We start from the raw sequence: 13,312 nt of genomic DNA, 5'->3' as shown, positions 1-13,312 counted from the left end.
ATTAATGTCATGATTAATATGCTATTAATTCTTCATCTCCTATATAATTCCAGGTTGAGCAGTAGCATTTTATGAACAAGAAATAATCAAGTTTTCACATCGAAACTCTGCTCCTCTTTTTTTCTAGCCACCTGTGTTCATCCCACGTTCTCGTTCACCGAGTTCTAAGTTTGGGTGTTTAAACATTAGAACCGTAGTACGTTTTATCCTGGGAAACCTAGACTGCAACGCTCCTAGCACCATGAGAGGTGGTAAATAAGGTTTTAAGGAGAGAGTGCAACTCGATTCGTACTTGCAACCTACCCAAATAATATCCTTCTCGTTTTTCTTATTTTTAATTAACCTTTCGTGGGTTTCTAATTTCTCCATTTTTCAGGGAATGTTTGATATTATTTCTTACAAAACCTTAGTTCTCTAGGTGTACTAAATATACTAAGTTATCTTCTGTGCTTAAATTATATAATTTAAAAGCAAAGAATTGAAGGAGTGATAAGAGTTTCACATGATTATTAGAACTACTAAAAGACATGTTTCCTAATGATAATGAACTTCCAAATTCAATGTACGAAGTAAAGAAGTTGTTGTGTCTGTTGAGTATGGACATTGAGAGGATACATGCATGTCCAATTAATTCTATATTGTATTGGAAAGAATACTAGTGCATCCCGGCGAGAGAGGGGGCCATCTAAGAGGTCATCATCAGTGAACATAATGGGTTCCCTCCTTGGCTTCTTCTCTTGTGGGGGTCGAACAACTTTGCCAACGTAGAGGCTCCATGCCCATCTCTTCCTTTCTGCTGGTGTGTCTCCGCCTTCTAATCAGCCGAAGATGACATCGATTGCTTGCTTCTTCTGCGACTGTGGATTGTACTTTTTTTGTTCTTTCTCCTCGGTGAGCTGACCAAGCTGTCTCTTGCGTGATTCAGAGGTGGATAGCCTGAAACCATCCGCCTTCTTCCATATGATGGTCGAACCCTACCCCTGCCCTGATCTTTTTACAAGCTACCTAAGGTAGCCTCGCTGGATGAGTTCCTCGATCTAACGCTTGAGGATCATTCATTCATTTATGTTATTTCCCTTTTGGGGATATCTTCATGCACTCACCTGGGTACTCCACGATCCCCATGTCCTCCGCTTGGTCTAAATATTGCATTTGGGTTATAGCATTGACCTAAGTGTGGCGTGACACCCCTAAGTAGTTGAGTTTCAGCTTCCGCATTTTGAGTAATCCAGCCCCCCCTTTATATTATATCATTTTAATTTCTGTATTAGAATTGGGGGTGTTATAGTCGGCACCCCTTGAGATGCTTTGACACTGAATGGAGGGGGTTGAAAGCCTCCTTGGAGCCCCTCCACGAGGCAAGCTAGCAAGGTTGCAGCTTGTTGGATCGCGACTAGCCCCTCTTGGAGGCCCGAGGCCAAAGGTGGGGCGATGGGAACCATCCTGCCATTGCGATTGTTGTTGAGTTGATCCGGTAGATCTCTCGTCGACCTCACGGTTAGGGTTTGCCGACTTGCGATCCCATTGTGGTCGTTTCTACTCGAGGAGACTCAAGTGTTGTGTAAATTGTGAAAGTTGCGAGAGTTGGATCTCGACCTTGTCATAGTTGATAGATAGCACGCTCGAGCTTGTATGTCGAGTTCTTAATGAAAGCACCAATGATGGATTAAATTAACCCGGGTAACCCGAATTACTTAACCCAATAATCAAAGAATAAATAAAAGGATAAAGACAAGATAATGAAATGGAAAAGTCAATTAACATTGTATTTAGGAATCGCATATTGCTATTACAAGAGATTAGCCGATGCCTTAGCAAGACAACGATGGCTATATTTATACTATTTCTCCCTCTAACTAATCCAGAGAATAGGGCAAGTGGTTCAGAGATCCTATTACCTTTTTTTTTAGTTCGATGGCCTAATTATAATTTTATGTGTAGTTCAATAGTTTATTTGACCTTTATTTAAAAAAAAAAAAATTAGTGTACTACTAATTATAGTATTACTAGATGAGTGGTAGGCATAAATTGCACCATTCACATTACAGAATTATGATATTAGATATAAATTATTTACATTTACAAATAGCCAAATTCTAAACAACTAAGCATTATAATTGGATGGGATAAGGTAGAAATAAGTCACTCAACTATTTAAAAAATAACAATTAGTCAAATACCTTGTGGTCTAATGGCACCCAATTGTACTCTCATTTGTGATAGAATGAGTTCGAACTTCAGTGAAGATAATATTGGCTCTTTGTGCTTCATTTGGTCAAGAAAGTAGATACTATATTGTAACTGAATCAATAGTACTTAAAAAAAACAACAATTAAGCCACTGATTTAAATAAGTTTCAAATAAATCTACAAACCTAAAAAATGATGGAATTGACATTTTTAGAAAACAACTTGCAAGTTTGTGCTTACTAGAATTGCCACATAGAATTTTTTTATTTAAAATTTTTAAATAATAAAATATTTAATACTGTATTAAATTTTAATTAATAGATAATAATAACTTACTTTAATAATCTAAATAATAAAATCCCCTAATGAATGACATCGTACCACATATACATTTCTAATCCTACCTTTACTAGAAAGGGTTGATGTTTGAGTGACGGAAGAGCTGTGCAATGCAGAACTTGGCATATGCATTCCAAGCTTCAATGTAAAATGCAATTCAGGAGTGGTAAAAATGGGAAGAGTGACGCATATTTACAGAGTCTTCCCACTGGGCAAGATTCAACGTGACAATTACATCTCTTAAATGTGCTATGAAATCATACAGATAATCCTCCAGGCTTGTGAGTATCATGTATATCTACTCAGCTAACTGTACAATTGATCTCTTTGATGGAGGCTGGCAATTAAGCCAAAGACAAGAAACTCTCGACAATGCTGCTACACCAGCAATTCGAACCCGCCAAATCAAACCAAAATCAGACCGTCTCTCATTTCTTGCTGCCCCAGGCTCAATGTTGCCTGGATCATATCCATCTAGATCTGCTTCAGTTATTATTAAAGCGGAGCTATCATCAAAGGCCAATAGGTTTTTTGCGGCCATGAACCCGGGGCTCCTGGAGATGGGAAAGGTCAATGGATACGTGATACCCGTCTCCATCATCAGATGAGAGTAGAATTCCTGGACAGCCTGTATAAATAATGTCCAAAAAGAGTCATTGTACAGAGACTTAAAGAACAGAAGTCTGAGATAGGTGCATCATGGGTACTGTTATATGGATAAATTTGATCATATTCCTGCTTAGATATGATATTGTCATATTCATATTGATATTTCTTTTTCCAAATAAAACATAGATATTAAGAAACTGTGCATAATAAGTAATATTTTCCTTAAGAATCAAAACCTTAAAAGAAATATATTTCAATAGTGTTTGGTTGATTTAAGGAATAGAAATGTAATATATTTCAACAGTGTGGAGGTCAAATTGAGGAAAGAAAATAAAACAATAAAACTGTAAATAAAAGAGAGCAAGGAAGCAAAAGCTCACCTTCCACTGGGATGAGGCTAACAACACTCTTGGTCGTATGGCTTTCACATACTCATATGCATCAGTTGGTGTCATCTGCTTGTATCTTACCTATAGTACAAGGAAACTTTGAGAAAATAATGCAAATGGTTTTCCAATCATTCATTCAAAGCATTTTAAAGTTTTTAATCTCACCAAATAGCATAAGACAATCGTTGTACTACGTCCTCTGCCAGCCTTACAATGCACATATGTCCTTTGTCCACTTGATGCATTCTCTTGAGAGACCGAAGAAAATATAATTAAACAAGGGATATTTATTTCCTCCATCTAGTAAATTTTATATCTCTCTGTGAATAACAAGGGAACGGGTGAAATCAAAATGCATCTAGAAGTTTACCATGGATAAATTCTACAGCTTGGGATATGTTAGTCAGTGAAGGTGCAAACATATAATCTCTAGTCGGAAGAACCAGATTATGAATACCTTGAGCCTACAATATACAGATAGCAACTTCACATAAATATGTACAGATATAGGTTACTACAGAAAAAAAACAGAAGAATAGAGGAACATCTTCGCTGGTTGATGCCTAACAACTAGAGCAAGTATTAGCATTCAGTCTGAGGTCTTCTTTTAGTTCAATTTATTTAGAGCAAGTATGAGAAGTAAAACTTGTCTGGTGCTCTGGCCAAGAGCCAAGATTTCACCTTGAAATTTGTCCACCACTAATTTTTGTTGTGGAACTATTTTGTTGCAGTTACTTTGTGCTTTCAATTAAGCTAACAAATTGACATAGAAATGAACTCGAGTGATAGAATACACAATGTGAAAAGTGAATGACACAAATAAAAGAAATAGTTACAAATTTCAGAGTACTTGCCCGATATAGTGAAGTTGGAACTAGTGTCTCATATGGCTCATTCAGGGTGACAACACCACAAACACCAAGTTTTTTTAGCCGTTTCACATCAGATGGAAAAGGGACAGCACCTAGCAATACAAACTAAAAGCAAAAATAGATCAGTGAGCAATAGCACTTACCAATACACACTAAAGACACAATACAGTTCTGTGTATCACAACTAACTTAAACTTTTAATCTTCCCATCTATTGGCTCTAAAACTTGAAAAAATAAATGCACACAATTCTACATTGAATTTCTTGAATTTTTATAGAACTAAGAATAGAATAGTATACTGTTATACACTCAAAATTCTTGAAACAACAAATATCATAATCTTTATCATCACCAAAATCTAATTAAATTTCAAATATGTATACAAAAAAAAAAAAGCATTCATAATTGTTTGTGACCAATTCATGAGTAATAGGACAAAGAGAACGCAATAATTTAATCTAATCCATAGTTTATAATTTAATATAATCCATAGTTAAATTGCAAAGCAAATATACCTCATCAATCCAGTCCCACCACCGGAACTCTGTCTGAATTCGGTTCCTAACGACATTATACAGCAAAGTCGGATAAAACAGCGCTCGAGCTCCGACGCCTACCACCACCTTCCTCACATCCACCACCAGAGTGCCCCTCGTGTCACTGCTCAAGATTTCCGCATTACCAGAAGACACTCTCTCCTCCTCCTCCTTCTCCTCCTCAATCGTTACTGCCTTTACTTCCTCTATATACATAACTCCCCCAAATCCAAATAAAAACCCTAATTCCTCACAGGATGATTTACAACTAACGCTTTTCACATGTATTCACAACAATTACAGAAAGTAATCAAAGAATTGTGCGGAAGACAAAATAAATGGACACGAAACACTATGAACTGAAATTTTGCATGCAACAGAAGGATTAGAACTCCAGGTCACACTCCACGAAGAAAGTATCAGCCGGACGGCGAGAAAACGCCGGAGCCGGGGAGTCAGGCTGATTTGGAGACGTGGAGGAAGAGACAAGAGAGAATCAAGGTTAACCCGGAATTCACACAAACTTTGATTCTTTTATGTAAACCAAAAATCTTGAAGGGAGAAGAATTTGGCAATCGGGTTTGTTAACGTAGGGGTTAGATCTTCCTCGCACTCACACCATGACTCGATGACCTGGCAGTATTGCGATTACGAAATGACGTGGGCCTCTGCCGCGTACACAAGAAATACCACGTATCACCAAGGGTATTCTTCAAAAATCTTTACATCATATAAGTGCATCACTATTCCCAACTCTAAAAATCTAAAATGGTCGTTTAGTAAAGAAAATAAATAAATAAAGAATAATCCCAAAGAGTAGCAATGGCCAAGTCCAGATTCAAATTCATGGATTTCGATATAGTAAATTTAATATTACTCACACTAATATATAATATAGAAATATAAATATAAATATTTTTATAAATAAATGTTTTCAGTTTACATTTATCTAATACGTGTGTTATTTAAAATTTTCTCTATCAACGCATTTAAGAAGCTCTAAAAACGTTTAGTAAAATACTAATGTTTTGAATGAGTAAAGTAGCACAAATTTTTTTTTAATTTTGAACTCAACTTTGAAACTCCATAGTTATTTCAAGAAAAGAGGAAAATTTGTTTGAAAAACTTTAGTAACTTTTCAATTCTTTGTTTCATCTCTCGCTCTCTAATTTGCACTTCGAATTCTCATAAAATAAAGAGTTATTAAATTTTTTACTATTATGTTTTGAGAATTACAAATTTTCAATTTATATGTTGGCCCGTTATATTTATTTTAGTGGATTCAATTTTAACATTTCTAAAAGTATATATATTTATAGAGAATAAAAAACAAAATTTGGGTGGGGTCAATAAATCCCACTCAAATGAATGTAGCGCTGCCCCTATAGAGTAGTCACCCGTGGATAGGGATAAGCAAAAAAGTCGAACCAACCGAAAACCAAACCGACCGAATATTTCGGTTTTGGGTTCGGTTTCGGTTATTAAGATCAAAAAAATAGGTTATTTCAGTTTTTCGGTCGGTTATCGAATTTTCAAGGGAAAATCGAAAACCGACCAAAAAACTGAAGATTAATTAAAAGAAAAAAATCTTAACCGCATCTCTTTTATATTTTACAAGTCCATAGTCTATCACATTAATTTTAATCACTTTATTTTACTAATATTATTTTAAGAATATTATAGTTTCCTCATCCCAGTTATTTTAAGAATAATATATTGAGTCTTATAGTTCTTATAATCCTAATATGTATATGGTACACACAATATTTTTATAATCATATATATATACACACATATATACATACTATACAGTGTACATATATATATGTCTATACGTACTGTACTCATTTTCATATATATATATATATATATATATATATATATATATATATATACATGGTTGAAAAAATCGCTAGGCGCTCGGGGAGCGCCTAGCGCCTAGGACGCCTAGCCGGGGATTAATCGGCGCCTAGGCGCCCGTGTATTTTTTTATTTTTTAAAAATTTGTTTAAGTATTTTTAATTTTTTAAAGACTAATAATTATAAATTATATAATACTTTAATAGTTAATACTAAAATATTAAATATTAACCTAAAAAATATATAAAGTTTGTACAATTTAGGATTATTTCGCTCAAAACGATGTTGTTTTGAGTGAAATAACCCATTAAAAAAAACAATAGTTAATCGACCGACTAGAAGGCCTAGTCGGTCTAGTCGACGCCTAGGCGGTCGCGCCTAAGCGGCCTAGGCGGTGCTTTGGCGGCCTAGGCGGAGCTTAGGCGGCCAAGGCGGTCGCCTAGCCGGCCAGCCGCCTAGAACACCATTTAATGTGATACGCTAGGCGGTCGACCAGCGCCTAGCGCCCAGGCGGGGATTAATCGGCGCCTAGGCGGGATTTTTGCAACACTATATATATATATATATATATATAGAGAGAGAGAGAGAGAGAGAGGGGTACTGTGCATATTTTCATATATATATATATAGAGAGAGGGGTACTGTGCATATTTTCATACATATATATATTGAATATACTGAACATATTATATATATATATATATATATATATATATACACCTCATCATTCCCTAATCCTAACCATTAGTATATAGATTTATATAAGCTACACGGTAGTACGTATTGGATTGTACGACATTTGTTAACCATATAATATATAAAAATCGTTCATTTATATCTCACTAATTAAACTACTATTGTACTAGAGGACATTAATTTTAATTAATTATATATTAAGATATTAATTATATATCTCAATGTAGTCTTTTAGCATTAGTTGAATAAATAAACTAAATTTAGCTATTTTACAAAAAAAAATCGGTTATATTTAACCGACCGAAAATCATCGGTTTCGGTTATTTCGATTATGAATGTTGGTCGGTCGGTTATGAAGGTTCGGTTAAAATTTCGGATATTTCGGTTATTAAATGAAATTGTAATTATATCAAAATAATATAATTATAACAAAATAATTATATCAAGTCCATTGAGTGTATATTGTCAAATGAAATTGTAATTATATCAAAATGATACTTTAGTTGTGTTGCAATGAAACTACAATGTATATAAAATGAAACTGAATAACAGTTTCACACATTTGAGTGTGTATTGTCCAATGAAACCTTAGTTGAATTAGAATTATACTTTAGAGTTGTGTTGTAATAAGATTGTAGTGTGTATAAAAAGAAATTCAATAACATGTCTTACATATTGAGTGTATAATGCCAAACGAAACTATAGTTGAAACAAAATGATACTTTAGTTATGCTGAAATGAAACTACAATGTATATAAAATGAAACTAAATACGTCATACAAACATAATTAATTAGACGGAATGTGTGATGTTTCTTTTTATTAAAAAGAAACGGCACCGTTTTGGACCATGATCCACAATAAAATTTACCCCCCACTCCCACCTGATCAAATTATGTCTTAGATTTTCACTTCTTGGTCCAATTGACCTTGGGCTCAAGTCTCATTCCTCCATCAATATTAATGAATATGACCCAAATTTCTGATGAATATACAACGTACTAATTATGATGTGAAAAAACTAAAGTTAATTGAAATTTAATCCACAACAATGGATATTAAATAAACAAATAAAATTAAACATATAGAATCTATTAAACTAAGCGCAAACCCATATTCCGAATAGTTGATAAATTTTTAAAATTATTTATAATTTTAATTTTAATAAATTAATATTTCTCTCCATAAATTTATTTTTAAATTGAATTTATTTTTCTCTTTTTTCTTTTCATACAAATAAAATTAATGTATGCAAAATAATTAAAAAGTTATAATTGAGATCTCTTAAATGAAACCTATATTGATATTTCTTTTCAGTTTTTTTTTTTAATTAGCATACAATTATATTAAGTAATAGTTGCATGTTTATTAAGTGACTGCTACAAATTCATAATTATAAATGCATTATGTAACTACATGGACTATAACATTTTTTTTTGTAACGCAAAAAGCTTAATGCATTAAATTCGGCAAAAGAAAGTCAACAAGATGAAGAGGTGGAGTGTCTAACCACTAGCTACAATCTAACACAGAAACGACCTCCTGAGCAAAAGTGTGGGCGGCATAATTCGCAAATCGCTTAAAAAAATATAAACATACACCATTTATTATGGATGCAATTTCTTTAATATCATCAATTACAATGCCAAAATCTAAATTAAAAGAAGTTGAAGATAGAGCATGAAAAACCAGCTGTGAATCTGTTCCAACATCAACATCACCCAAACCCAACTTCTTTCAACCAACTAAGAGCTTCACGAAAACTCACCGCCATGAAAAGACCCAGCCATCCCACTCATTTTGCTGCAATGAAATTTCCATCATCATCTTTAAGCACACATCCCAACCCTCATCACCCTATTTTCCAAGTCGGTACTAATATCAGAATTCAATTTAAGCATCCCCCTCTCCCGCTTCCTCCACCGCTCTGACTGGCCACTACTTCAGCAACTATTAGCTCCCCTTCATTAACACTTATCCAGCTAACCCATAGGGTAAGTGACGTATTTATCATAGAGATCATCACATAGGCACTTCTTTCAACACAGAATCATTCCTGCTACACCACAACCCCAGCAATCCATTAAAAATTTACAAAGTAGCTCACCATTTACTATTTCGAGTCAGACAAAGAACCAGTTTGCTAGGTTCCCATTCGTGTGGGTGTTTTACGGCAACCCAAGCTAGACCAAACATTTGCTACCTCCGAGACTTCCCTAACTAAATATATGTAACAAGACTTAACGTAGTAATTTCCTTTAGAATCCTAGTACCATATCCACGAATCAGGCGGCCTTCTCATACTAATGGGAACATTTAGAATGAACTGAGTACCACGAACATCAAAGATGTCCTTCACATAGTCCACATCCCACCCAATTCCATGTATGATAAACAAGGAAGAGACTAGAACTTCAAAATATGCTCTCATGTAGTGCGGTTTGAACATATGGAGTGCTATCGACATGCAGCACAAATCCCTTGTAACACCCCCAAATTCACATCCCGGGGCTTACTAAAAATAGCCTTACTATAGAAGGAAATATTAATACTTATTAAATTCATATTAATCAAAATCCACAATAACTTTATTCAAGGGTGCTACCGCCACACCTAATCCTACTTGATTAGATGCAAGGCTAGTCTCAAACAAATCCCAAATTTAAAAAAATAACATCAAGTTCTCATAATCCTCAAAATAATAATATAAAATTCTTAAATAATCTTCATTACATAATCCTTTATTTTGCTAAATCCCCGAGCTAACAGCAACTCAGTCTACTGCTATCGCCACTGCAACTCTTATCATTTATTCCCTGCTACTTACACAAGCAACAGCAACAACAACAAATAAAAAGCGGTTAGCAAAACATGCTAAGTAAGGGACTTGCCTACCCCCAAAAAAATAATTTTTAATAATAATACTTTTATATAATTTGAAAAAGGGGTAGTAGCCTTTTTACCAAACCTTTCAGAAAATTCAACTGCATTTCCTTTGCTCAGAAAAATTGTTAATATAATAACAAAAATAATAATGATAATATGGAAGTATAAATCATACACAAACGTAATGGGAAAGGGTCCTTTTATTTTCAGGCCCTAGTAACATAACTTATGCTGTACTACACAAGAATTCCCATTTTCACTATCGGAAACCGGACTCTAACCTTAAGTGTGCACACCCCCGAATGAGGATTCCAAGCCTCAACAGAAAGTTACCAGCCCTAGTAACCAGGATAAAGTTTCTACTGACTACCCTGTAATTTAGGGTACATAGACCCATTCCTACAGAACACACCATAGTGTTCTAGTACCCGAGGATTGTTCCTGACGGGCACTCCTCTATAACAATTAAATTACAATCACATAATCAAATTTCAAATTTCACATAGCTTCCAATATTTTAAGAAAATATAATTTTCCAAATCATTTTCCCATACTAAAATCTCTTGAAAATTTGTAAAGGAATATTTTATTTGAAAACTCTAATTTGTCCAAAATTCTCAATCTCTCATAAAATAGTATTCTTAATAAAAGAAAAATCCTTATTCCCAAAAAATGTCAAAAAGATCAATTATCACTAAAGAAAATTTTAGAATAATTATCTATCCATATTTAACATAAATCCATCCAAATTAACAAAGCCAATTATAACTTAAAATAATTAAATAATTTTTTTATAAAACTACGTACTTACGTACTGGATACAAATATACACATACACTAAAATTTCTACCAACCACACAAATTCCTAATTTCATGCAAATACTAACAATCAATTAATATCTCAATTCTAGATAATACTAATTAATAAATTTCATTTTACAACTAATACATACATGATAATTACACACAAAAACATAAGGAATATATATATACACAAATAACACATACGGTATAATAAAATAAAAGAAAACATTTTATTTATTTATTATTTTTTTAAAGCATACGTACAGCACAATTAAGTAAAAGAAAATATTATTATTATATATTTTATTTTCTTTCTTTCTCTTTTATACGTACTACTACAAAAATATAATATATATATTTATATGTATAATTATTCTAATATGCTTACTGTACATACATGGATTATATATACATACAACTATTTTAATATACATACGATATATATATATATATAGCATTACGAAAAACATATATATTTATTTATAAATATACGTACAGTATATATATAATATTAATACGAAAAACATTATATATATTTATAAATATACATACAGTATATGTATTTACGAAAAATATTATTTTATTATTTATAGATATATATATATATACGGTACTCACAGTATATAGCAATATACATATATACTACACTTATACACATATATATATGTATAATACAAACCATATATATCTTTATATATATACGTATGAAATATATTTATGTATAATCTACACACATGATCAAACACCACATACATTCATATGCATTTCTACGCATATACATATATTAAAAATATATTTTTTTATATCCAAAAATCACATATTTTATGATCATCAACTTGCATCAATTTTTCACAACACAATATATATATATATATATATATATATATATATATATAATATATTCATATATACATCAAATCATACAAATGGGATAAGCAAGTAGAAAAACCCACTTACTTGGATATCAAAAACCAACTTTAAATCAATCTTCAAGGTGACTAGGGCTCTCCTTCTACCATCATCATCATCAATCAACACAAAGAAAGACCACATAAGCACACAATTTAACAAACACCCTAACACATACTACCCGGAAAAACTACTAAAAATACTAACTTACTTGAGAAGATGAAGTTCCAAACTCTTGAATAAAAATGATGGAAGAAAATATTTTTTTTTTTTTACGCAGGAACGAATCAGAAGGAAAAGATGAAGAAGAAAATTCCCTTCTTTTTAGATGAAGATGTCGGCTAGGAGACTAGGAAGACTAAAGGGAAAGACTAAATCAATCCCTTATATGAAGGAAGATAAATAGGTAGTCATCCTTTAATTTTTAGAATTCTCCAAATCAAACTTTGTAACCTCCAATCTCCCTTATTATGTATTAAAGATATTGATCTTATATAATATTATATATAGTAGTAATATATATTACACACATATATAATATATATATCCACACGGCTATTATACATATATATACACATCAAAATATAATTTATAATATAAGGTCCAAAATAGTGATCACCTAATTAATTACATATATATATATAATATAATGATAATAATATATAAATATATATATATATACTTATATACTAATATATATATATATATATATATATATATATATATATATATATATAATTATACACGCACACACAGAAACTTAATAAATATATATATATATATATATACATACGTTACACCACACATGCACACACGCATATCATATTTATATATAAAATAATTAAATATAATTACTATATCTCACAATACTATATAATAGTAATATAGTTATAAAAATAATATAATAATTAGTATAAGGATTGGTAGTCCAAATGAATATAGCTCAAGGTTCAAATGAAATTGAACATAGAAATAGAGTCCAATGAATATGGTATAAAGATTAGATGAACATTGTGGAATAATAGGGAATAACTTTGAAAGTTCAATAGGCAATATTGGAACCAAAAATCTCAAGTGTCACAATCTACCCTCCTTAAAAGAAAAGCTTCGCCCCCAAAGCAATCTTATCTTAGCTTAACAACTTAAATCTAAACAACATGTAACATGCTATTCTATAAAACAAACGGAGTGAGGTGTTAAAACCTGCCCTCCTTAAAAGAAAG

The 13,312-nt window shown here is 32.3% G+C and overlaps 1 protein-coding gene across 1 annotated transcript; it reads right to left on the bottom strand.

Annotated features, from left to right (window-relative positions):
- Positions 1-2,634: 2,634 nt before the first annotated feature.
- Positions 2,635-5,558, bottom strand: LOC116003151 (putative dual specificity protein phosphatase DSP8). The gene is made up of 6 exons (XM_031243317.1): positions 4,915-5,558; positions 4,381-4,503; positions 3,897-3,990; positions 3,692-3,774; positions 3,518-3,607; positions 2,635-3,156 (listed from the first exon to the last, which is right to left on the bottom strand). Exons 1-6 carry the CDS (start codon positions 5,149-5,151, stop codon positions 2,827-2,829), a joined length of 957 nt encoding a protein of 318 aa, XP_031099177.1. The 5' UTR covers positions 5,152-5,558; the 3' UTR covers positions 2,635-2,826.
- Between the last annotated feature and the right edge of the window lie 7,754 nt (positions 5,559-13,312).

Source organism: Ipomoea triloba, chromosome 13, assembly GCF_003576645.1.
Source record: "Ipomoea triloba cultivar NCNSP0323 chromosome 13, ASM357664v1".
Classification (NCBI taxonomy): Eukaryota; Viridiplantae; Streptophyta; class Magnoliopsida; order Solanales; family Convolvulaceae; genus Ipomoea; species Ipomoea triloba.
The sequence above is the reverse complement of the archived record's forward strand: the minus strand, read 5'-3'. Positions and strand labels throughout refer to the sequence as shown.

Bases quoted from the DNA above. Each gene is read 5' to 3' on its own strand.
- LOC116003151 (XM_031243317.1), bottom strand. From the start codon at position 5,151: ATGTATATAGAGGAAGTAAAGGCAGTAACGATTGAGGAGGAGAAGGAG. The intron at 4,504-4,914 runs GTATATTTGCTT...TTTTGCTTTTAG, and splicing joins GGTGGGACTGGATTGATGAG to TTTGTATTGCTAGGTGCTGT. The intron at 3,608-3,691 runs GTGAGATTAAAA...CTTGTACTATAG, and splicing joins CGATTGTCTTATGCTATTTG to GTAAGATACAAGCAGATGAC.